The following is a 27,479-nucleotide window of genomic DNA, read 5'->3' as shown; positions in this document are numbered from 1 at the left end:
CATGCCACCAGAGTGAAATTGGTCCCCAGAGCAAGACAGAGCAGAACTAGTCGATGCAGATGACCAAAACGAAGGGGAAAGCCCAATCCTCCAACAAGGGGTACTAACGGGAGCAAATGACTCCGACCTCCCACAAATTGGATCTGAGGTAATAACGAGGGCTGATAGCCTAGGCCTCCGACAAGATGACATCGCTTATTTCACCACAGACTTTTGGGAAAACCTTGTGCCTCCTATTTTGGACTGTCCTAATCGTATTCCTGCCAGTTTGGCTGATAACTAACTGTATCTATCACCCTGAAGATTTGGGACATATAAAGAGCATTTGTGGAAATTCTAACACTCCACAACAGGACAATGCCAATAACACACATGATAGACACAAGAGAAATGAGAACTCTGAGGGTTTTACAGACAAAATGCTATTATTAAAGTTTAAATATGCCTATGCCCAGAAATCTGGATATGAAAAATGTTGGATATGTAGTAAGCTCCATCCTAGCACTACTAGGATCCCTATAATGGGTATGGTTCCTTCATGGAGTGGGTGGGGAATAGACTCAATGAAAAGGTTGAATAAATATGTGGGAATTATTGATGAAATAATGGAGAAGAACTCTGATGATGTTACTAAATTAAATATAGAAACTAAAGCAATTAGGGAGCAATTAGAGTTGCATGAGTTAGCCATAGAAAGCATGAGTGCCGCCTTAACTGGATTATTGTGAAAATACCATTAGTACTACAATGACAATTAGAATTGAGGAAGATCACCCCGGGGAAGAGATAGAGTGTTATCAGATTGTCAGATTAGCAGATTCGTATGATGCCAAGACGGGTGATATGAATGAGTAAAAGATATGTATCCAAATACACCTTAAGAAGATCTTTGCTCCACATAGATGTGAAGTAGTACTGTGGACCCTTTGGTGTCATACTAGGTAGAGGATCTTTTTGCAAACTTAAGTTTTTGAGCAGGAATGCTGACATGGTTAAAAAGTGCTGCCCTGGCCATCTTTATGATTATTCTTTTTGTTTTACTCTTATATGCTTGTTATAGGCTCATAATGTGCATAGTTGTTAAAATGTCCCGAACACCCAACCCAGCAGCTGCAAATAGAATCTATCTGAATATGTATCATGATAAAAGAAGGGTGGAGAAAGAGAACCACATAATTTAAAATTATTTGTGTTCTAAGAGGGGATTGAAGAGATGTTAAAGGGTTAACACATTGATTGAGATGGTACTGTGTAAGTATCAGAATGACATGAGTAAGTCTTGTAATAGTCAGTTTGAATATCCTGTGTGAGCCTTGTGACATCTATGTTTAGAAATACCAGTTTGTGGCGGTTGACAAATATACCAGCCTTAATCACGAGTTTTAAGTCAAAACAGCAAGTAACGGTAACTTTTAGTTACAAATGATATTCTAGCAGCAACGCCCGAAAGGGGGGCGCCCGCCCAGTAACAGTGTATTAACCAATGATGTTATGACATGTATATGCATTTCCTTTGGTTGTGTATGCCATATAAAATGGAAGAAACGAGTTACAGTAAAATTAGAGAGAGTTTTAACTTACACCCGTGTTGTGTCGTTACTACGTGGTTAAAGCTCCCTCTCCCGGTACCGGAAAGGACATCATACCAAGGGGTCAGTAATTTATACCTTACAATTTAGATAGTGCTATCAGTTTAGTGCTAACAGTTCCCAGGGTTTTTTAGGCTATTGGTATGGGTGGGAATTTTTCGTTTTTCTGGCGTTCTCAAGTCGTAGCAGCGGGAGGTCTATGGGGTCTTTGAAGGCGGTGTTGAGAAATTAATGGAGGTTTAGGGGGGTTGGGCCCATCTGGAGGTATGGGTGTCCCTTCCCTTACTAACCAGACAAATGGGAACAATGTTTTTTCCAATAGGTGGTTGTATCTGAAGGAGGTAAATTGGAATTGTCCCTGAGCTGGCGTAATACACGGCGTGGGGCCTTTTTTGGTTAATGGGGTACAGATACAACCATTTAAGGAAAATAATTGGCTTTCAAAGATCTCTAGACCAGGATGGTTTAAAATCTCAGTTTGTTTTGTTGTAACGGTTTATGCAAGATGTATTATATGCATTAAAATTGTATGCTGAATAATTTCTGTATTGTATTATGTTTGTTGTAATAAACAAATGGCTGCTATGGCCATTCGACTCCAAAAAGGAGTGTGTGTCGAGTGGTCAATTTTAGAGTGTAAGGATGGGGGTTTCTTTTGTTGCTTGTAGCTTTTTGGGAAAAATTCGGAGCCTCGGGAATCTGCACATCCATTTGTCATGGTACTGTGAAGTGTCCACTAAGTGTTTAATAACATGGGTGTCTTAGTAATACAGCTGATGATGTGCCATTTCTTCCACTTCAGTTACAGTATGCTCTATTGAAGCTGTGGAGTTAATGGTAAATTGCGGCAGACTGAAATGGTTTCAGTTTCTATTCTCTTTTCAGACTGCTGACTTTTATTAGGAGTGGATTGTCTACATGACAAACATTAAATACTCTGCACTTCACAGAGCGAGAGATACCATCACACACCAGTATCCAGTATTCTGGTATGTACACTGTAATTCTATCCTTTATTAAATCATTTTAATTCTTATTCATACTATAGAGCATCTTAATTAAATTGATGAGTTAGACATCGCAAAGCAGTTTGCTATATATTCATTTTGTTTCCTACAAATTCAGCGCAATGTTATAGGTGCACTAGGGCAGTGAATAGTTATGATAGATCCAAGGGCTGTTCTTGTTTATCAAAATAAATATTGAAAATGTGAGTTATTACTATTATGGGGATATCTTGTTAAACATGGCAAAGAGTTAGAGGGTATGTACATTAAATTGTATACATTAGTGAGTACTTTTTATATATTTGTTTGCACCATATACATGTATGTGTGTATATATATATATATATATATATATATATATATATCGCTAATGTCTACTGTGAGGGGTTAGCTCGGTAGCGGGGTGTGTGACCCCTTGGATGGGTTCACCACACACTGAAATTATACAGACTGGAAGACGGTTGAAAACAAATTTTCTGGTTTATTTTTCCATCTTGCTGGAAAACAATTGCAAGCATTCAAACAGCATAAACAAAATCAAAACATAAAATAAACTCTAGCCACTTTGGGCATCTACCTTCCACACAGGAACCTATCTATGAAGTCTAACACAGCCTACTGCTGGGTAGACAGTGCTGGTCATACAGCACAAAACAATAGTCTTTTGATTTTGTTTCACACAGAAAAAATCAATCCTCTCCTCACCTCCACAGAAAACCTTCTGGCACTGCTCTCCTACTCACACAGCCTTAGGAGTGATGCCGCAATTAGTGGTAACCCTCTGGACTTCTTATAGAGGCCTTTAATTGCCTCATTCTGAACAGCTGAAGTTTTTCAAAGGCCTTTAGCCTTTCTCTGGCTACGTTTGTAGTCGACGTCCGATAACCATCTGTGTATCGTCTAAACGAGGCAGAAATGTATGTCCCATCAGTGACAACACCCACAGATTTACCTGACTTCCTGTCACACTACATATTATTTAGTGGTACTTATTAACTCATATTTACTGGGGATACCAAGGTGGCCAACCGTACATTAAATTATGGACAGTTAAGTCAACTAAACTCACAACAGTTACATCAGTCTGTATATGCAATAAAGCATGCTTGTTTTACTCACTGTAGAACTTAAGGGGTTATTGCCCACATTGTGTAAAAAAGGCTGTTTGATCCTGTCTTCTCTGATCCTCCCCTTCTTCCACTGAAACCATCTCCTGATACAACAGTGCCATGGGGGCACGCTGCACATGCTCAGTTTGGTGTGTATTACTAGAGAGTTTTGGTTTTTTATTGGGAGGGTGCGTGTAAACAGCACAGGGCCAATCAGCACTGTCCAGACAGAGGGTCAAGTGTCCTGCAGCCTCATAGAGCAATCAGGAGAGAGTGAAAAATCCTCCAACAAGCGTTAAGCAGACGCTGATAGAAGTCACAAGACTGCTGATGGTAAAAGGTATTAAGCAGGGTTTAGTGACACTTTATTAAAAAAAACACCCTGCTCCCATTTGTGATTGCTCATGGGCAGGGGCAAGCGCTAGTTAAGAACATCGACCGCTGGTAAAAGCACAGCCATGCACATAGTGGCGGCTGGTGCTCAACATTTTTGGGGGGGAGCAAACGAAAAAAAATTGCAGCCTCACTGTGCCCATCACATGCAGCCACTGTGCCATCAAACGCAGCCACTGTGCCATGCCACCAAATGCAGCCACTGTGCCATGCCATCAAACACAGCAACTGTGCCATCAATTGTCACCACTGTGCCATGCAACACAGCAACTGTCACCACTGAGCCATGCCATCAAATGCAGTCACTGTGCCATCAATTGTCACCACTGTGCCATGCCAAACAGCAACTGTGCCATCAATTGTCACCACTGTGCCATGCCATCAAACGCAGCCACTGTGCCATTAATTGTCACCACTGTGCCATGCAACACAGCAACTGTGCCATCAATTGTCACCACTGTGCCATGCCACCAAATGCAGCCACTGTGCCATCAATTGTCACCACTGTGCCATGCCATCAAACACAGCAACTGTGCCATCAATTGTCACTAGACATGTGCAATTCGTTCTGTTTCTAATTCGTTTTTTTACGAAAATTCGGAAATTCGTGAATTACGAATTTTCGTATTTACGAATTTTTTATTTACGAATTTTCGGACTACCGAAAATTTTGAATTTACGAATTTACGAATTTTCGTATTTCCGAAAATTCGAATTTACGAATTTTCGTATTTCCGTTTTTTTACGAATTTCGGAAATTCGGATTTTCGGAAATTCGGAAATCCGAAATTTTTTTGGATTTTGGAATTGTCGAAATTCCGAATTTTCGAATTTTTCAATTTTCGAATTTTCGAATTTTTCAATTTTCGAATTTTTCAATTTTCGAATTTTTCAGTTTTCGAATTTTTCAATTTTCGAATTTTCGAATTTTCGAATTTTTCAATTTTCGAATTTTCGAATTTTCGAATTTTTCAATTTTCGAATTTTTCAATTTTCGAATTTTTCAATTTTCGAATTTTCGAATTTTCGAATTTTTAAATTTTCGAATGTTTGAATTTTTCAATTTTCGAATTTTTCAATTTTCGAATTTTTCGAATTTTCCAATTTTCGAATTTTTCAATTTTCGAATTTTCGAATTTTCGAATTTTTCAATTTTCGAATTTTTCAATTTTTCAATTTTCGAATTTTTCAATTTTCGAATTTTCGAATTTTCGAATTTTTGAATTTTCGAATTTTTGAATTTTCGAATTTTTGAATTTTTCAATTTTCGAATTTGTCAATTTTCGAATTTTTCAATTTTCGAATTTTTCGAATTTTCGAATTTTTCAATTTTCGAATTTTTCAATTTTCGAATTTTTCAATTTTCGAATTTTTCAATTTTCGAATTTTTCAATTTTCGAATTTTTCAATTTTTCAATTTTCGAATTTTTCAATTTTCGAATTTTCGAATTTTTCAATCTTCGAATTTTTCAATTTTCGAATTTTCGAATTTTTCAATTTTCGAATTTTTCAATTTTTCAATTTTCGAATTTTTGAATTTTCGAATTTTCCAATTTCGAATTTTTGAATTTTCGAAGTTTCGAATTTTTCCAATTTCGAATTTTTCAATTTTCGAGTTTTTCCAATTTCGAATCTTTCAAGTTTCGAATTTTCGAAAACTGAAAAATTCGAAATACGAAATTACGAAAATATGACATTTCGAAAATACTAAATTTCGAAATTTCTCCATTTTCGAATTTTAACAATCACTTTTCCAATTTGGAATTTTTCAGAAATTTGGAATTTTTCAAATTTCGAAAATTCGAAATTTCGAAAATTGAAAAATTCGAAATGTCAAAAATCGAAATTTCGAAAATTGAAAAATTCGAAAATCGAAATTTCGAAAATTGAAAAATTCGAGATTCGAAATTTCGAAAATACAACATTTCGAAATTTCGAAAATTGAAAAATTCGAAATTTGAAAATGGAAAAATTCGAAATTCGAAATATCGAAAATTTAAAAATTCGAAATGTCAAAAATCGAAATTTCGAAAATTGAAAAATTCGAAAATCGAAATTTCGAAAATTGAAAAATTCGAAATTTCGAAAATTGGAAAATTCGAAATTAAAAAATTAAAAAATTCGAAAACTGAAAAATTAGAAAATTCGAAAACTGAAAAATTAGAAATACGAAATTGGAAAATTCTTTTTTTTTTCGTTTCATTCGTTTTTTTCGTTTCATTTTTTTTTCAAAATTTACGAATTTCCGAAAAAATAAAAAAAACGAATGAAACAAAAACGGAAAAAAATAATTTTTCGAATTTCCCGAATTTACGAATTTACGAAAAAAGAAAAAAAAAGAAAATAACATAAACGAAAAAAACTAATTTTTTGGCAGTGCACATGTCTAATTGTCACCACCTTGCCATGCCATCAAATGCAGTCACTGTGCCATCAATTGTCACCACTGTGCCATGCCATCAAACAGCAACTGTGCCATCAATTGTCACCACTGTGCCCCATGATGCCACTGTGCCAATTGTCACCTCTGTGCCCTTTGTCACCACTGTGCTCCATGATGCCACTGTGCCCATTGTCACTCACCACTGTGCCCCATGATGCCACTGTGCCAATTGTCACCTCTGTGCCCTTTGTCACCACTGTGCCCCATGATGCCACTGTGCCAATTGTCACCTCTGTGCCCTTTGTCACCACTGTGCCCCAAATTTTTCAATTTTTCAATTTTCGAATTTTTCAATTTTCGAATTTTCGAATTTTCGAATTTTTCAATTTTCGAATTTTTGAATTTTCGAATTTTTGAATTTTCGAATTTTTGAATTTTTCAATTTTCGAATTTGTCAATTTTCGAATTTTTCAATTTTCGAATTTTTCGAATTTTCGAATTTTTCAATTTTCGAATTTTTCAATTTTCGAATTTTTCAATTTTTCAATTTTCGAATTTTTCAATTTTCGAATTTTCGAATTTTTCAATCTTCGAATTTTTCAATTTTCGAATTTTCGAATTTTTCAATTTTCGAATTTTTCAATTTTTCAATTTTCGAATTTTTGAATTTTCGAATTTTCCAATTTCGAATTTTTGAATTTTCGAAGTTTCGAATTTTTCCAATTTCGAATTTTTCAATTTTCGAGTTTTTCCAATTTCGAATCTTTCAAGTTTCGAATTTTCGAAAACTGAAAAATTCGAAATACGAAATTACGAAAATATGACATTTCGAAAATACTAAATTTCGAAATTTCTCCATTTTCGAATTTTAACAATCACTTTTCCAATTTGGAATTTTTCAGAAATTTGGAATTTTTCAAATTTCGAAAATTCGAAATTTCGAAAATTGAAAAATTCGAAATGTCAAAAATCGAAATTTCGAAAATTGAAAAATTCGAAAATCGAAATTTCGAAAATTGAAAAATTCGAGATTCGAAATTTCGAAAATACAACATTTCGAAATTTCGAAAATTGAAAAATTCGAAATTTGAAAATGGAAAAATTCGAAATTCGAAATATCGAAAATTTAAAAATTCGAAATGTCAAAAATCGAAATTTCGAAAATTGAAAAATTCGAAAATCGAAATTTCGAAAATTGAAAAATTCGAAATTTCGAAAATTGGAAAATTCGAAATTAAAAAATTAAAAAATTCGAAAACTGAAAAATTAGAAAATTCGAAAACTGAAAAATTAGAAATACGAAATTGGAAAATTCTTTTTTTTTTCGTTTCATTCGTTTTTTTCGTTTCATTTTTTTTTCAAAATTTACGAATTTCCGAAAAAATAAAAAAAACGAATGAAACAAAAACGGAAAAAAATAATTTTTCGAATTTCCCGAATTTACGAATTTACGAAAAAAGAAAAAAAAAGAAAATAACATAAACGAAAAAAACTAATTTTTTGGCAGTGCACATGTCTAATTGTCACCACCTTGCCATGCCATCAAATGCAGTCACTGTGCCATCAATTGTCACCACTGTGCCATGCCATCAAACAGCAACTGTGCCATCAATTGTCACCACTGTGCCCCATGATGCCACTGTGCCAATTGTCACCTCTGTGCCCTTTGTCACCACTGTGCTCCATGATGCCACTGTGCCCATTGTCACTCACCACTGTGCCCCATGATGCCACTGTGCCAATTGTCACCTCTGTGCCCTTTGTCACCACTGTGCCCCATGATGCCACTGTGCCAATTGTCACCTCTGTGCCCTTTGTCACCACTGTGCCCCATGATGTCACTGTGCCCCTTTCCCTGTAAAAAGCACTTACCTGAGGATTCCATGTCCTCCCTCGATGTCTTCTGCCGCTGTGGTGAAGCTTCAGCCAATCAGGTTCCTGATAACCAGAATCCGGTAACCTGATTGGCTGAAACGGCCGTTTGTCTTATGCAAGGAGCGCAGATTGCCTGCGCTCCGAGTATAGACATCCGAGAGCCGGAAGAAAAGCCTATCAGAGCCGCTGGCTTTGATAGGCAGTTCCCCTTAGCCAACCAGCTGCCGCTATTCGGGTAACCTGCGTCCTGCGTCCGGTTATCAGGGATCCTCAAACTGCGGCCCTCCAGCTGTTGCGGAACTACAAATCCCATGAGGCATTGCAAAACTCCGACATTCACAGACATGACTAGGCATGATGGGAATTGTAGTTCCTGAACACCTGGAGGGCCGTAGTTTGAAGACCCATGGGTTATATGAATAGACCAGGCAGCTGGCAACCAACCAATAACATACATTCGTGCATTTATGCACGAATGTGTGTTATTTGCGAGAGGGGGTGGTGCTGCAGCGCCCTCTATAGACGGCCGCCAGAACTGCGGTTAAAATGTCAAAATGACATTTTAGCCGAATAAAAGTTCTTAAAGGGCCCCTTTTATTTATTTATTTATTTTTTGTGTGACTGTGGGAGGGGGGGGGGGGCGGCGGCGCCCGTGCGTCCCTATGGAAGGGCCGCCACTGCATGCACAGTTACAAAGCTCAACCAATCTAGAACGATATCACTGTAACCAGGACCAGTCTGGAATTTGTAAAGCGTGGCTTCTAAAAAGTCAGTTTGCATCTGTCTTCTTCCCACCCAAGCAGCCAGCCAGGATGGTTTCACAGTTTACTAGCAGACATGGGTGAACAGTTTGTGCCGAGGCAAAAGTTCAGCCTGAACATCGCCTGTTCACTTGCTTGGTGCACACCTGAATTTGCGGGTCACTTTGCAGAATGTTCGCCCGCCGAGCGACCCACAATGCACTACGAGCTGCACAGTGCATTCTAAGGCCTCGTACACACGACCGAACATGTCCGCTGAAACTGGTCTGTCGTGTGTAGGGCCGACCGGACAGTTTCCCGGCCTAGCGGACAGGTTTCCAGCGGACAAAAGTTTCTTAGTATGCTAAGAAACTTGTCCGCTGGAAGCCTGTCCGGCGGACATGTCCGATGGTCAGTACGACTCATCGGACATGTCCGCTGGCCCGAGAAGCCGCGCATGGCGTTGAAGTGATTCGACGCATGCGTGGAAGCATTGAACTTCCGGGTTTGCGGACGTGGCGGCGTCAACGTCACTGCCACGTCACCGCGCTGTCTGTCAGCGGGGATTTCGGTTTGATGGTGTGTACAACCATCAGACCGAAATCTCCGAGCGGACATGTCCGATGAAAACGGTCCGTGGACCGTTTTCATCGGACATGTTCGCTCGTCTGTACAAGGCCTAAGCCTTGACTGGGCAAAGCTTTGCCCAATCAGGGCACAGTGAATAGCTGGTTGTTAAGGAGCGGGCCAGGAAGCAAGCCATGGCTTCCCTAATAACAGATGAATCATCAGCTGTCAATGGGCACTTTGGGGCAGGGGGGCTGTTGATGTGGACAAGGGTCGTTCCCCACAACCCTGGGCTGTGGTTTTGGGGGCCTCCGGGCCGGGGGCTTAGTGGAATCTGGCCCCCATATACCGCACCCACCCCCATGTGAATGAGTATAGGGTACATTGTACCCCTACCCATTCACCAAAAAAGTGTAAAAAATAAATAAAAATACAGACACAGTTTTTGAGAATTCATTTATTAAAAGAAAAAAAAAAACAATGTCCCCCTTATCCATTGTCAATCACAATGCTGCCGCCACCGCCGGACCCGAAAAAAGGAAGAAAGCTCCGCCCGTGACGAAGGCTAACCGCTCACTGCAGGCTCTGCCATTTGACAGTTCTTATATAGGTAAGGAGCAGGGCCACCTGGCAATGTCACATGGTGGCACTGCCCCCTTGTGACATCACCAACCCAGCAAGCATAAGTCGTGATGTCACATGGGGTGGTGCCACCGGGTGATGTCAAGAGGTGGCCCTGCCCTTACTCATATAAGAACTGTCAAACAGTGGAGCCTGTAGTTGACGGTTAGTCTTCTTCGCAGGCAGAGATTTTTTTCTCTTTTTTTTGGGGTCCGGAGGTGGCGGCATGATTAACGATGGATCTACATGGGGGGGGGGGGCATTGTTTTTTTATTTTTATAATAATGGAATTTTGAAAATTTGCCTTCTGTCTTTATTTATTTTTGACACTTTTTTTCGGTGAATAGGTAAGACCCACTTCCTGATTGGCCGGGAGGAGAAACAGGAAGACACATAACTGGGTGGGCTCAGGGCGCAATGCTTTGCACCCCGAGCCCACCTTTTTGTGAAGCCAATTAGAGCCTCAGGCTCTAATCATGTGCTTAAAAAAAAAACAGTAAAATCCATACATCCTGCGTCCTGAATGTTGATTAAGGGCCGGGAGCATGGATTAGGGGGCAGCGCCCCTGTGCCCTGCATAGAGCGGCCGGCATTGCCTGTGAATGATATTTGTTGCTTCTTCATATAATACATAGTGTGTAGTTGTTTTGTTCTGGGAAGTAGTAGGTATGGCATTCTTGGCACGATGCAATCTTTATAAATGATTTGTGAAAGACTTTCCTTATTCACTGCCCTTTGGAGCATGTGCCAATGCAAAATAAAGTAATAAAATAAAATGTTTAGCAAGGAGCAGCTCTATTAATAAGGTTTAAATGGCAGAAATAAAAAGGAGGGTCTAGCATGGATTGTAAAAAAAAGACACAACAAATGAAAAACAAAGAAAAAACTGTGTGAGGTTTCTTTCTTGGTGAGGGTCTGGTAAAGATTTTATGAGGAACCCTATTTCAAATAAAAACAATAAAAACAGTATGAGGCCACAAAATTCATATCAGACCCATACTAGAGCATGTACCCTGACAGGTCAGGAAAGGGAGGGAGTATCGCAAATTATACAAGGTCTCATGCCCTCAATATATGGAGGATGTCTTGCCAGGAGTGGGACCGGCAAAGCACCCTGTCCTCATATTGATGGTGGTGATCATATTTGGTCAATGACGTCACCTGGAATCCCTCACACTATTTTTATATTCAGCTGCCAGGCCAAGAAATGTAATTCATGGTGAATTCATTGGGAGCACATCTTCTCAGAGCTGTCAGTGTGTTTTGTTTCTGTGGGCTGGCATGTGTTTTTCATCATGTTTAATATCGATCTACATCACTGTACAGCCCCCCCCCACCCCCCCAAGCAAAGTACCCTCCCAAAGTTGAGGACATGTGGCCTGACATGGTCTTCTGGCCAGCCAGGCTTCATGCTCTGGCAAGGGTATGGATTTTGAGGAGGACCCCACTACCAACCAACGACTGTGGAGCCTCCGGAATCATAGCAACCAATGACATCATTCATGTAGGATGTGGGAGGGCAGCGGATGGCCACCGGTTGCTGGTTGGCACAGCATCCTTGGTGGCTGCCAGCATCCTAGCAACTAATATTTAAAGTGGAGGTTCCACCTATCTAACAACATAACCTTAAACACAAGGGCACAGTTAGCCTAAAAACCGTTCGCAAAAAAAAAATTTTTAAAACGTTTGTTTACCTTTCTTTATGGTCTGTGAGGCAGGCACTTCCTGAGTGGGGCTGGGCGTGTCTATTTATTTCCAGCATAGGACTTCAGAATGCCAGGAGCTAAGATGGAAACGTCCATTGCTGTATTTTATAAAGTTTACTTTCTGATGAATTAAGAATGCTGGCGCCTAGATTCCTGGGACGGGTGAGTACATTATTGTACATGTACTAAGCGGGAGAAAGGATTTTTAAAAAAAAAAATGAATTTCGGGGGAACCACCCCTTTAAGTTTGAAAATATTGATAAACAATTACAATATAATATGATAACATTCATATCTAGTGTTTTTTTTTTTTATCAGAGAAATGCCCAGGGAACCATCTGGAAACATCTGGATAGACATATTTGATGATCTGCAAGAGACAGAGCTAGAGCAAAGGTATGGAAACACCTGGATTCTGCAGTTCAACTACAAATTGAAACCTACTCTAACCCAGGAACAGAGACAACATGGCTGGAAGATATCACAAACCACCACTAATGCCAGGTAATAGCCTATAAATCCCCATATCTGTTAAATTCTGTGTGTACATGCATGAGGTAAAGCAACATGCCACCAGGACACCTTCATCTTCATCTGGCATAACTTGCCTTCCATGACAGTATAACAAGTGAATATGTTGTTTTGGAGCAACACAGCACACCTTCAAAGCAAAATGACAATAAATAAGTTCAAACAGAAGTCTGAAAAGTTCAGATCAATAAAAAAGATCACCAAGAATGCAGTGTGCTGGTTACAGTACTTATTAACAGGGCCGGTGCAGGGATTTTTGCCAACTCAGGCGAAGGTGCATTTTGACGCCCCCCCCCCCCCCCCCCCGGCGAGCACACACGCACAGGGCACAACACATCAGGGTACAGTGCACATCAGGGCACATTGAACATCAGGGCATAGCACATCAGGGTACAGCACAACAGGCCACATCAGGGTAAAGGGCACAGCACATCAGGGCACAGGTCACAGTACATCAAGGCACAGCACATCAGGGCACACAACATTGAGGCACAGCAGACTGGGGCACAGGACATCAGGGCATGGGACATCAGGACACATGGCACATCAGGGCATGGGGCACTTGGCGCACATCAGGGCATATTGGCACACATCGGGGCATATTGGAGCACATTGGGGCACAGCGTTTACCTGGCAGCCAGTATGCAGGAAGCATCTGTGATTAGTTCTCTCTCATGTCACGCTGCCCTGGCGGCCTCTCCTCTCTTCTCGTCCATCCCAGATGATGTCACAAGCAAATGGGGATGGACAAGAAGAGAGGAGGGGCCGCCGGGGCAGCATGACATGAGAGAGAATTTATCACACACACTGCCAGTGTGGCTGCAGCGATCCCCTCCCTCCCTCCTCCTCTACACTTCACACACAGCAGGCATCTCCTGCTGTGTGTATCGGAGCTTAGTGTGAAAACTTTGGCCGCGCTGTGAGAAAAGTCCCTCCCCTCCTCCTAGATCAGCTTGTGTGATAGACGCATTGTTCTGCCTATCACACGAGCTGATCTAGGAGGAGGGCGCGACTTTTCTCACAGCGCGGCCAAAGTTAACAAACTAAGCTCCAATACACACAGCGGGAGATGCCTGCTGTGTGTAATCCTGGGACTCACAGAGACGAGAGAGACACTGACACAGTGACACTGTCAATTTTCCGCCCTGTTCCCTGGCGCCGTCAGGCAAGTGCCCATGTTGCCTTGCGCTAGCGCCGGCCCTGCTTATTAATATATATGACTGAATAGGAGATTGCAAACAAACAACTGGCTATGTGCTATAATAACAACACGAGTACTGTCTGTGAAACGTTTAGGATGTATCCCTTCTTCAAGGTCAAGCAGTACTAATACATAAAGTTTTAGCAGAATGTTAAGACATTCTCAGAGGAAAAAACACACAAACATACACAGCAATGGAAATTAAATTTGGATAGTTTGTGAAATAAGGAAAGGGCTATAGACTGGGGAGGAAGAAAGATTCACAGGGGTGATACTGGTCATAAAAATGTTAGAGCCCTGGTTCACACTGGGCTGCGGGAGTGAAGCCATGCGAGTTCAGCTGAACTCGCACGGCTTCACTCCCGCTGGCAGTCCCGATTTTCTGCAAAGATGTCTATGTAAATCGCTGCCCGAAATCGCAAAAAGTAGTACAGGAACTACTTTTTGAAATCGGTGCAGCGCCGCAGATGCGGCGTCGAAACCGATTGGGACGGTGTCATTGCCGACAATTGCATCGCATCACATCTCGCATCGCATCTCCCCCACAGGTAGTTCACACTGCCCTCTGCAAACTGCTGCGGTTGTCAATATAAAGTTAATGACACCCCCAGATCAGTTCACAGATCACAGTATGAACTTTGAATTTGGACAGGAGTCGGATTGCATGGATGTGAACACCCATGCGATCCGATTCCAGTGTGGTAAAAAAAGGTTCCTGCACTTTTTTGTGCGCATCCAATGTGAGTTCAGCCATACAACTGTATGGTTAAATTCGCATTGCATAGACATCGCATGTGATTGGCACAGCAATACGGGTGCGAATCACATGCGATGTCTGTGTTCACATGTGTGAACCGAGGCTCGGTCCCTTATCTTTTGTGTCAAATAGAATTATCGTCAGCTCAAAAGTTTTCTTTTCCTGAGTTGTTTTAAAGTTCTCTTAAATTACTTGACGCCCACTCACAGTAGAAATACTGCGAGTAGGTGGCACAGCCAGGCACTGCAAAGTACCCATAGGTCACAATGTACCGTATTTATTGGGGTATAGCGCGCTCCCGCGTATAGTGCGCACCCCTAAAGTTGGCCAGAAATTTCTGTGGAAAAAAGGATTTTGTACTTACAGTTTTGGTGTCTTGCGCGGCGTCCATCGGCGGCCTCGTCGGGTCCGGCGTCCGTCTGCGGCTTCGGGTGTCCTCTTCGTCAGGTCCGGCGTCCTTCTGCGGCGTCCTCCTCGCTCGTTTCCCGCTTTCCCGCGCCGAGTTTGCATACTGCGCCGGCATATACCGAGCGCAATACACTCGGGCAGGCTCGGCTTCTGTCGCGCTCACGTCCTGTACGTCCAGGACGTGAGCGCGGGAGGAGCCGAGACTGCCCGACTATACACGAGTGTACTGCGCTCAGTATATGCCGGCGCAGTATTCAAACTCCGCGCGGGAAAGCGGGTATCGGCGTATATCGCGCACCCACGATTTTGCCCTGATTTTCAGGGCAAAAAAGTGCGTGGTATACGCCGATAAATACGGTACTTCCTGGTTTGGCAGCGTACATGTGTGCACCCCCTGCTTCCCTGTGCGATGATTGGACACAGCACAAGTTTGTCAGCAGGGTACAGCTAATGATTATGGCTTTACACCTTAGGCGATCGGAAGCAGAAGTTCTCCCTCCCGAAGTCTTCTGGGACACAGGACAAATCCTAGAAATTTTTGGGCCAATCACAAAATGCAGCGCCGCTCGCGCATGCGCAGTGGGCACCCGGCTCTAAAGCCGCAAGCTGTCCACTGATAGGCTGCACTGATGAGGAGGTACTAATAGGTGACATTGATGAACATTGATAGGCGGCACTGATAGACAGCACTGATAAGCTGCACTGATAGGCAGCAATGATAGGTGGCACTGATATGCAGCATTGATAAGCATTGATAGGCAGCACTGATAAGCAGCATTGATGGCCACTGATGAGGAGGCACTGATAGGCAGCATTGATGACCACTAATAGGCAGCACTGATAAGCTGCACTGGTAGGCGGCATTGATGAGCAATGATAGATGGCACTTATAGGCGACATTGATGAGCACTGATAGGCAGCACTGATAGGCTGCATTGGTGAGCACTGATAGGCCGCACTGATGGGCATTGGGCACTGATAAGCAGCATTGATGGCCACCGATAGGCTGTAATGATGAGGAGGCACTAATAGGCACTAATTGATAAACACTGATAGGCAACATTGATGGCCACTGATGAGGAGGCACTGATAGGCAGCATTGATGAGCACTGATAAGCGGCACTGATATGCACTGATAGGCAGCACTGATAAGCTGCACTGGTAGGCGGCATTGATGAGCAATGATAGATGGCACTTATAGGCGACATTGATGAGCACTGATAGGCAGCACTGATAGGCTGCATTGGTGAGCACTGATAGGCCGCACTGATGGACATTGGGCACAGATAAGCAGCATTGATGGCCACCGATAGGCTGCAATGATGAGGAGGCACTAATAGGCACTAATTGATGAACACTGATAGGCAACATTGATGGCCACTGATGAAGAGGCACTGATAGGCAGCATTGATGAGCACTGATAAGCGGCACTGATAGGCAGCACTGATAAGCTGCACTGGTAGACGGCATTGATGACCAATTATAGACGGCATTGATGAGCACTGATAGACGGCACTGATGGGCACTGAGCACTGATAGCCACTAATGAGGAGGCACTGATAGGCAGCTTTAATGAGCACTGATGGGGGGCACTGATAGGCAGCACCGATAAGCTGCACTGGTAGGTGGCATTGATGAGCAATGATAGGCAGCACTTTTAGGCTGTACTGATGGGCACTAATAGACGGCATTGATGAGTACTGATAGGCGACACTAATAGGCAGCACTGATAAGCTGGACTGGTAGGCGGCATTAATAATGAGCAATGATAGGTGACATTGATGAACACTGATAGGCAGTACTGATGATCTGCACTGGTAGGCGGCATGGATGAGGTGGACTGGTAGGTGGCATTAATAATGAGCAATGATACGTGGCACTGATAGACGGCATTGATGAGCACTGATAGGCAGCACTCAGGCTGCACTGGTGGGCACTGATAGGAGGCATTAATGAGCACTAATAAGCAGCATTGGTGAGCACTGATAGGTAGCACTGATGGGCATTAAGCACTGATAGGTGGCACTGATAGACACCATTGAGGTGACACCGATGGACACTGATAGGCGGTATTGAGGCACTGATAGGCAGCATTGATAAACAATGATAAGTGGCACTGATAGGCAGAATTGATGGGCATTGATGGGTACTAATTGGTGGCATTGATGAGCACTGATAGGCTGCACTGATGATCAGGGCACTGACAATAATATATATTTTGCTCAATTAAGGGATGAGGTGCCGTATTCTTATTTAGACCATCGACCACTAACTACCCAATGTATATTTTGCGTTGTTCGACATTGTTGCCTCTCCTTTTCTCACACAGACACAGCATGGGAGGAAATGGCTGCTGATAACCAGCAAGTCTGTTTACATATGATCAGCTGAAGACCCCTTTCACACTGGGGCGTTTATCAGGCGCTTTGGCGTTAAAAAAAGCTCCCTCAATGGGAAGGGGGCTTTAGGAGCGGTGTATTCAACGCTCCTAAAGCGCTGCAAAGAAGCTGCTTGCAGGACTTTTTTTTAGACGCCCTGCCAGTGCAGCGCCTTAGTGTGAAAGCACTCGGGCTTTCACATTGGGATTGCAGATGCAGCTTCTTTCAGGCGCTTTACAGGGCTTTTTTAACGCTAAAGCGCCTGAAAAACTCCCAGTGTGAAAGGGGTCCAATGCACCCTGTTGTCAGAGAAGAAGCTCCAGACTGCTGCTTGTATTATAGATATATTGATGCGCTAAATATTATTATTTTTTACACTTATTCAGACTTCTGAGAAGCATAATAATGTTAGTCACGCGAGCAATATGCACTGACAAATTGTTAAAATTATTTTACAATGTGTGCTCATTCAGTAATCAATTACATGTATTCTGTAGTTTATAAATACAAATGCTCAAAGTCTACAGATGCCAAACTGTGTTTGACAAATAGAAGCTGCAATTAAGGAAGTTGGTTAAAGGTAAAGCTGGCTTACGGCCATGGCTATTATTTAAAGTGAAAACATAAAACCAGATCTTTGCACATATCTGCAGTAAAACATTCAGTGACAAAGAAACAATGTAATTTTGTGTTAAAGGGTTTGTTAACCCACATGTCTTACTTTATATAATCTGCTCGGTCTCCTAAGGGTATGAAAAAAAGTCTGTATATACCTTATTTGTGAGCTCTGATCAGCAGTCACGTGACGCACCCCATCTTTCCTCTCCCCGTCTGACAGATGCAGTGGCAGGGGCTGAGATTCCCCTGGTGACATCAGCCTGAAGGGGAGGAGGAGGGGAGAAGGAGAGGAAGAGAGAGTCGGCGCGTCACGTGACCGCTGATCAGCACTCACAAATAAGGTATATACACAGCTTTCTTTTTATTTAACACACGCACACACACACACACACACACACAGGAGGACAAATTCTTAGAAGACCCAGCAGATTATATAAAGTAAGACATGTTATTGCAGCAGGAGGGGGGCGGGACCTGACACAGGAGCCATCAATCAGGGAGGGAGGGGGGAGGAGGACACAAAAAGCAGAGAGGAGAGATAGCAGGCTGCGGATGACGTAGGCATGTAAACTAACTACGGTGTCAGGGCTCAGCAGCCGTGACACACCGTGGTCAGTTTACAAAGGGGAAGGTAGAAACTGGCATGATCAGACAAGTTTTTTTAGGTGTTACAGGGGTCCAAATGACACGGCACAAGCACTGTGTCATATAACATGCTTTAAAGGAACAGGATCCATTTTTTTAGGGGGGGTTAACATACGCTTTAAATGCTGTGAAATCTTAATGCTACTGGGTTTCAACTGCATGATTTTTCCTATAATCACAGTGATAAAAAAAAAATCTCTGGTTTTACTTGATCTATTCTGTTTTTTTAGTTTTACCTGTTTCCGATGCCAACATTTTTGGAACTCTGGTCGAGTTACACTTATCTTTCACTACTGCCTTGGTAGAGCCAAAAGAGGCACAGTTTTGCTACGGCCATTTGAACAATTGTGCCGAGAGTGTAACAATAACTTCTATATAAAACCTACATTTAATGAGGAAAAGGTGGAAACCATTCTGGAAAAAGTAATTTTAAAAATCAGAAAAAACTGCTATAGAGAAGACATTGAAACTGATGGGCAAGGAAGAGACCGACGTGTACTGAGGACCAAACCTCATGAGAAAGACCTTTGCCAAGCCTGTGCTGAAGGAGTGTGTAATAAAGAACTTGATGTTGCCTAGTCTTCATTTCCGTGTACTTCTCTGTGCTTTGAATACAACGTTACCAATGCTTGTCTCATTATGATTCTTCTTTACTCTAATTCACTGATCAGAACATTTTAAAACTGAGGCTACAGGTATTTGCCTACCTATAAAACCATTGTGATTTTATTTCTAGCCCCATACGTTATACGCACAGTGACCATGGTATTAGGCATATCTGCTCCTTAAAGTTTTTTAAAGCCAAAATATTTTATCTTAAGGTGGATGTAAACCCCCCATACACCCAGTGAAGTGAACAGCCTCATATGATACACAGAGATTAACCAAGTCTCCCTACATAGGTTATATATATATATATATATATATATATATATATATATATATATATATGCTGTGTTCACATTTATATACTGTTTAGAACGTTCAGATTTAGTTAGGAGATTTTCTCTTCCTGGTTAACACAGAGTGTGATGTCTGGGCATACAGCCAAGATAGCTAAAATGGCTGATTGGAGGAAAGGCACACACCCCCTCTCATCATAGGCAGAGACTTTCAGAGCTTTTTTGTAAAAGGAGCTGCTCTCTGCTACTCTATTTTAGCAACCTCCTTTGACAAAAGATTCAGGCTGCTTTTGTGTAAAAAGTAAAAAAATATGTCAGGAGTTCTCAGGCTAATAACAGAGGAACCATTCAGAAGAGCTATAAGACTTAGCTCACTGAAAAGAGATAACAATATACGGCAGATATATGTGCCCAGCTCAAATTTCATGAATCGGGTTTACATCCACTTTAATTTGGATTAAGTAGATAATTGTTGAAATGCCTGTCAGTCTAGTCTAGTGTCCCATCAGCATAATCTCCTTTCATTTCCTGTCCCAGGGATGCAGCAGAAAGTAAGAAAAGATCTCTCTAAAGTGAGGAAACAGCTGTCACTAGAACATTGCTTCCCATTGGAAGATTTCCTCTGACCTCCTGTTCCTATAATAAATTAAAATGATTGGATTTCCTATCCCTTTTTCTACTGTAATACTAATCACCAGTACCAGCACAGCAGATAGTATTAATCTACCCTATGAGGGGCAGACAGCAATAAAAACCTTAAAGGGTTCTTTACCTTTATTCCTTACCTACTCCATCCTCCTACTCCACTTTAACACAAATAGGCAAGATGCACATCATGTGGCTACATAATACATGCAGATACCAGGACATTATTTGCTAATTTGTTCAATTGTTAGAATGGTTCTCTAATAAATTAGACAATGAAATGATTGCAGGTCGAAGATGTTGTGGGGGGCAAAATACCAATCTTCCGCATGCAATGGGGTTGATTTACTAAAACTGGAGAATGCAAAATCTGGTGCAGCTGTCTATGGTAGCCACTGCCAGCCAGCTTCTAACTTCAGCTTGTTTAGAGTGTTTTTCAGGCGCTAAAGGACTAAAAATAGTGCCTGTAAAGTGCCTGAAAAATGCCTCCCCTGCCGCCCCAATGTGAAAGCCCGAGTGCCTTCACATTGGGGCACTGTGCTGGCAGGACATTAAAAAAAGTCCTGCAAGCAGAATCTTTGGGGTGGTGGAGGATTGAAATGAATGGGCACCGCTGCCGTAGCGCCTGCAAAGCGCTACTACACGGGCGCATTTAACCCTTTCTTTGGCCGCTAGCGAGTGTGAAAAATTCCCCGCTAGCAGGTGAATAGTGCAGCTAAAACTACTGTAAATCGCCACTTAAACTAGCGGTGCTTTACCGCTAACGTGGCCCGCGGCTCAATGTGAAAGGGCTCTTAACCACTTCAGCCACGGAGGGATATGCCTTCTTAATGACCAGGCCATTTTTTGCGATATGGCACTACGTAGCTTTAACTGACAATTGCGCAGTCGTGCTATGCTGTACCCAAACAAAATTGACGTCCTTTTTTACCAACAAATCTTGCTTTCTTTTGGTTGTATTTGATCACCTCTGCGGTTTAAATTTTTTGCACAAAAAACATACATATCAAAAAAATATATATATAAAAAAACAAATTTATTCATCAGTTTAGGCCGACATATTCTTCTATATATTTGTGGTAACATTTTTTGCAATAGGCATATATTTGGTTTGTGCACAAGTTATTGCGTCTACAAACTACGGGATAATTTTAGGGACTTTTATTTATTTTTATTGTTTTTACTGGTAACGGCGGTGATCTGCGACATTACAGCGGAACAAATCTGACCCCAAATTACACTTTTTGGGGACCAGTGACAAAACAAATCTTACAGGGGTGTTAACCCTTTCCTATGCTATACAAAAAAGCTTAAAAATGATGTTTTCTGGCTGGCGTTACCTGTTCCAACTTACATACAAATTCACTTTAGGAACACACCTACAGTATCTATCTTGTTTGTAACCCAGGGACTGCCTGTATGTGCAAATTTTTCTGGGTGTAGTAACAGTATATTTTGGTGAAGAAGAGATCCAGGTTGAAGATGAACATTTCCTCCTGAGTTGCTTTTTTTAACACTGCCTGTGGGATCTTTTGATCATATAATATCTAACCCAGAGTTAGGCTTCAAGCTTAAAGGGAAAACTTTGTTTGAGACCTCATCACTGAGCAACATGGAGGTACGCGTGCTCCAAGGTACCCGATTTGCAAGGTGACCAAGAACAAAATATTTTTAAAGTCTTGATTTGAAAGGAAACAAATGTGTCTGTTGTCATAAAACTCATGATCTATCTACACATGTAGGTAGATTCAGGTAGAGTTAGGCCGGCTTATCAGTAGATAAGCCGGCCTAACTCAGAATCTACGCCGACGTATGTTTAAGCGTATGCTCAAACAGAGATACGCTTAAACATATCTAAGATACGACGGCTTGCGCCGTCCTATCTTAGATTGCAATATTTTGGATGGCCGCTAGATGGCGCTTCCATTGCGGTCGGCGTAGAATATGTAAATTAGTTTGTACGCCGATTCACGAACGTACGCCCGGTCGCCGCAGTCGATTTACGCCGTTTCTGTAAGGCCTTAGGAGGCCTATAGTTATTCCACCTATTAGGTGGAATAACAATGTTAAAGTATGGCCGCCGTTCCCGCCGCGAGATTCGAAATTTTAACGTCGTTTGCGTAAGTCGTCCGCGAATCGGGATTTACGTCGTTTACGTCCACGTCTAAATCAATAGGCCTGTGCGGCGTACGTAACCGCAATGCACACTGGGAAATGTAGTCGCCCGGCGCATGCGCAGTGACAAAAAAACTTAAAAAACGTGAGGTCAAGCCTCATTACCATTAAACACGCCCCCCCAACCCATTTGAATTAGGCACCCTTACGCCCGCCGCATTTACACTATGCCGCCCTAAGTAAGGAGGCAAGTACTTTGTGAATCATGTACTTGCCTCTCTCACTTAAGGCGGCGTAGTGTAAACACGCTAGGCTACGCCAACCTAGATTTGCGCACCCCTACCTGAATCTACCTAATGGTGCGCAGTTAGCACCAGCCTGGTAGCATTAGAGTCGTCATTTTGAATCTCAACCACGACACTACCTGCCTGGAGTTTGCATATTTTCCCTGTGCCTGTGTGTTTTTCCTCCAGGTACTCCAGTTTTCTCCCACACTCCAAAGACATGCCGGTAGGTTAAGTGGCTCCTGTCTAAATTGACCCTAGTATGTGTATGTATGAATGTGAGTGTGAGGGACCTTACGCTAGCCATACAATTTTCTTATTCAATTACCTATCGATTTACCTTCAACAATGTACTGCAATGGCCCACCTGATTGTATACAAATTGAAAGTGTTTAGGTTTGACCTCATATTATATGGCTTTGGTCTATTTAAAGTGAAATTTTACAAGAAAACAGTATAATGTATGGTCAGCCTTAGATTGTAAGCTCTTTGAGTGCAGGGACTGATGCAAATGTACAATTTGTATGTAAATCATTGCATACATTGTCGGCACTATATAAGTGCCTCAAATAAAACAATAAATACACATCAAATCTACTTTGTAACATAACTCACTTTATTAATATGTCACTCCACTTGTTGACTTTATCCAGTCTACATTTTTATAGACATTTGAATATACACCATATCTATCACTATCCCCACAGCCAACTCCCCAGGACACTGTTCCTGCCAGATACCAGTAATTTTTGTGTTGACTGAAGGTAACCATTGGACCACCGGAGTCACCGGAGCAGGCATCCTTCCCTCCTGCAAAAAATGAGACTGTTGGTTCAGTGTGTGCATTTACCTTGTAACAAGACCAAAAAATCTGTGTGCAAAAGTGTAGTAACATGCAACAACCAATTTATCAAAATTTAAAATAAACATAAATGTATATGATTTAAAATACTTATATATGGAAATAAAAAAACAAACAATTATACTCACCTAGATGGCTGCAGCACCAATCCCAGCTGTAGCTGTTCAGCAGAACCGGCTGAATTTCAATTCATCCTGTGTCTCCGTGCGCCCCACCTCCCCCACCATGCGATCGCGGCGGGTCATGCTGGCCGGTAATTGAGGCCGCGGCTTTCTCCCCGCTGAGCCGGCGGCTGACAGGGTGGTCCCCGCACACTGTGCAGGGACCGCCCTGTCTTTTCTCCGCTCTCCCCTATGGGGGTATCGGATGCACACGGACCGTGTGTCCGTGTTCAGCCGATCCGATCCGCAGACGGAAGAAAAAATAAGACATTCTTCCGTCTGCAAAATCGGATCTTTGCGGAGGCTGGTGATTACGGGTGTCAGCGGATGTTTATCCGCTATCACCCGCAATCACATAGGGACCCATATATGTCCCTTTTTCATCCGCAAACGGATGGATGAAAAATCGGACATACGGTCCGCACGTCTGAAAGGGCCCTAAGGCTCTGTTCACACCTAGGTGTTTTGTTTTCAGGCAGAAAATCGATTTTGTACAAGTCAAAAGGTCACCAATGTAAAAAGAAGAAAATGCCTGTAATCTGCCAAAAAAAAAGCTCCTGTACTTTATTAGGCGTTTTGCTTCAGATGACCAAACGCTCAGATGTGAACAGGGACTATTGAAATTAATGGGATTTGTCTTGTTGGGCCTTTTTAGAGCTGAGGCTTACAGCAGAAAAATGTCCAAAAATGCCTAGGTGTAAACAGAGCCTAACTGCTCTGTGTTACCAACCCTAGGCTTATACTGACAAAAAGGCCAACAATCCTAAGGAAATGTAGCCATTGCACCAGCTGTCACTTTTCAGTTGTGTGGGCTGATCTCTTTGGTGCTCAGCCCACACAACTGCATTATTTTTTCACAGTGATCTGTGAATGAATGAACTACAAGTACCCTCTTCCATTGTGGCAGATGGCTTGTGGTTCTCTATGAACTCTGAGGGCGCTGGTGAGCGCTCTCGTACTTCATTGATTCTTTCTGAACTTCCAAAACTGTCTGCCCCTACCTCCTATAAGGGAGGATTCGAAACTGACCACAAATGCAAGTTTGGATTTATCTATCGATTACCAATATAAAGAGGAGTTTCTACACTGGCCACCCATGTAATGGGGATTTACACTGACCACTAATGTAATAGGAGCATTCACAGTAACCACCAATGTAAGGAGGGATATACACTGACCACCAATGTAAGGGGTACCTTCACACTAGCCACTAGTGTAAATGAAATGATTGTACACCAAGCCCCAATGTAATGAGAAGATTTACACTGACCACCAATGTAACTGAGACATTTAGCCTGCGTTCACATTTGTGTGTGTCGGGAGCGCATGCAAAATCGCTTTCCCGACACCACAGAAACATGCTGCACTTTAGCAGATACACAGCAGTGCTATTAATTGTTAATGAGACTCTAAGGCCTCGTACACACAATAGGTTAACCAGAGGACAACGGTCTGATGGACCGTTTTCATCGGTCCAAACCGATCGTGTGTGGGCCCCATAGGTTATTTAACCTTAGGTTAAAAAAAAGCCAACTTGCTTTAAAATTAACCTATGGATTCCTAACTGATGGGAAAAAAAACGATCGTTAGTAGGCACGACCATCGGTTAAAAATCCATGCATGCTCAGAATCAAGTCGACGCATGCTTGGAAGCATTGAACTTCATATTTTTCAGCACGTCGTTGTGTTTTACGTCACCGCGCTCTGACACGATCGTTTTTTTAACCTATGGTGTGTAGGCGCGACTGACCATCAGTCAGCTTCATCGGTTAACCTAAGGCAACGGTCCTTCAGACCGTTGTCCTCTGGTTAACCTATCGTGTGTACAAGGCCTAATGCTTCTACTGAGATGTGCATATTCACAGGCAACATAATTCAGGGTGCTGTGGCATCATGTTATTTCAAGAAAGGGTTCCACCTCCAATTTTCTTACTTTTAAAGAGCAGGCTGATGTTAGGCTTAAAGGGGTTGTAAGGCTTTTTTTTTTTTTTTTTTTTTAAATAACAAACATGTTACACTACCTCCACTGTGCAGTTTGTTTTGCACAGAGTGGCTCCGATCCTCGTCTCCTGTGGTCCCTCGGCGGTTGTCTCAGCTCCTACCCGCAATAGCTAACCCCCTTCATTAGAAGCTCTCTCTCAAGGGGGTTAGCTTGCGGGCGCGCTCCCATGATACAGCCGGTAGCTATAGCGCAGAGCTGGGCAGCATTAGTAACAGCACTTCACACTGAGATATCAGGACACAGCACAAGACTTCAAGGGACAAGGGAATTTAAACTGGGATAGTTGGCAAGTATGAGGCAGCTGCTTTGGACCCCACAACAGTGATGGGGCCCTGGGCAGCTGCTCCATTTGTCATGCCTTAAAGATGGACCTGGTTGAAATAGTACAGCACCAAAATTAGTATATGCACTACTTTTGGAAACTCACAGTAACCACATCGCATGGTACTTATCTAACATGCATCCAAATGTATTGCATTGACCACCTGAGTTTGGGGTGTCATTAATGCAAGATAGCAACTGCAGTGCATTTTTACGCATTGAAGCGCAGAACACAGGTTTCTCGCACTGCGTTATGGTGGCAACTGGCCCTTAAAAAGTGCACAGTGGTATGGTATTATTTAACACATCAATTAAAGAAAAATAAATATTACTTTATAAATTATGTTTTTTCCTAATGGCATAATTGGTGTAACAGAGTTGCCAGTCATTAAATACAAATGTACCATATTTTTAGCACCAGCAATGTCTGCACACGTTGTTGTTAAAAATATAATAATTTCTTTTATCAGTAGAATGAGATGTCTTTTTCTAATTAGTTATAATGACACATTGCTAAGTTTGAACAATTTACATTTACAATAGTGTTTAAAAATGCAATAAACATAATAAAAAACACATTATTTTAGAAGTCCCACTTGTCTGCCTGTAAGGTGAGGAGACTTTCCAATTTAATTAGACAACTATGGAGATATATGCTGGACTAATGAAGTACGTATAGTCTCACACTGGTGTTGTATTTGTAGTTGATGTGCTCTTAAATTGCTTCCACTTTTACTTAGACCCCTTTTACATTGAGGAGTTTTTCAGGCGGTACAGCGCTAAAAATAGCGCTGCTATCCCGTCTGAAAAACTCCTTCACTGCAGACTCAATGTAAAAGCCGGAGGGCTTTCACACTGAGGCGATGCGCTGGCGGGAGACAAAAAAATCTCCTGTCAGCAGCATCTTTGGAGCGGTGAGAGGAGCGGTGTGTATACCGCTCTTTCACCGCTCCTTCCCATTGAAAACAATGGGAAACCGCGGCAATACCGCCCGCATTGAGGTGCATTGCAGGCGGTATTAACCCTTTATCGGCCGCTAGCGGGGGTTAATACCGCACCGCTAGCGGCTGATTCCCGCGGCAATCCCGGCGGTATAGCGCCGCTATTTTTAGCGGCGTTATACCGCCACCTTGGCTCCCGCCCCAGTCTGAAAGGGGCCTAAGTCAAAGTAAGGTATCTACTCCACATCAGACATGGGTGGAAGGGTAAAGGGAAAATCCATTGACAAAAGCTGGGATTTTCCCTCACTTTAGGCAAGGTTTTTTCTCACTTTATCTCCCCACTAATGACATCAACAGCAATAAAAACCTAACAGAGGATCTAATTCTTTGTCTCTCTGTCCCAAACTAGGAAGAACTCTACCTGATGGTTTCACCATATACAAATATATATATACAATGTAGGTATATATCAATAAATTATTAATAATGCATACCTTCTTTCAGTCCTGCACAAAGCATATCGTCAGTTAGCACCCTGCCCATCTTTAAATACCCAGCCTTGCACATTTCATGGGCTACCACAGGAATTTCAATCTAAAATAACAAAAGGACATTTAAAGCATTTGTTACCCCAACATTTGAGAAAATGAGAAAGTATCCCGCTCTCTTTGTATTGCTTCCTTTGTGTGAAATCCCTGGTGTTCCTGCCAGTCCCTCT

General features: G+C 42.2%; 2 protein-coding genes across 2 annotated transcripts in view; one reads left to right on the top strand and one right to left on the bottom strand.

Moving 5' to 3' along the window:
* Nucleotides 1-2,429: 2,429 nt before the first annotated feature.
* LOC120935355 (receptor-transporting protein 2-like) lies at nucleotides 2,430-19,156 on the top strand. Its single transcript, XM_040347477.1, has 3 exons — nucleotides 2,430-2,578; nucleotides 12,309-12,494; nucleotides 18,759-19,156. Exons 2-3 carry the CDS (start codon nucleotides 12,313-12,315, stop codon nucleotides 19,105-19,107), a joined length of 531 nt encoding a protein of 176 aa, XP_040203411.1. The 5' UTR covers nucleotides 2,430-2,578; nucleotides 12,309-12,312; the 3' UTR covers nucleotides 19,108-19,156.
* Nucleotides 19,157-23,069: 3,913 nt separating this feature from the next.
* Nucleotides 23,070-27,479, bottom strand: part of MASP1 (MBL associated serine protease 1) — a 160,795-nt gene continuing 156,385 nt past the window's right edge. The window contains exons 15-16 of the mRNA XM_040349594.1: nucleotides 27,256-27,355; nucleotides 23,070-23,284 (exon numbers count right to left, since the gene is read on the bottom strand). Of these exons, the coding sequence (XP_040205528.1) occupies nucleotides 23,094-23,284; nucleotides 27,256-27,355 (291 nt within the window). The 3' untranslated portion in view covers nucleotides 23,070-23,093. The remainder of the gene's footprint in view (nucleotides 23,285-27,255; nucleotides 27,356-27,479) is intronic.

Source organism: Rana temporaria, chromosome 4 (genome assembly GCF_905171775.1).
Source record: "Rana temporaria chromosome 4, aRanTem1.1, whole genome shotgun sequence".
In the NCBI taxonomy this organism is placed as follows: Eukaryota; Metazoa; Chordata; class Amphibia; order Anura; family Ranidae; genus Rana; species Rana temporaria.
Note: the sequence above shows the minus strand (reverse complement) of the source record. Positions and strands in the feature narration are given on the sequence as shown.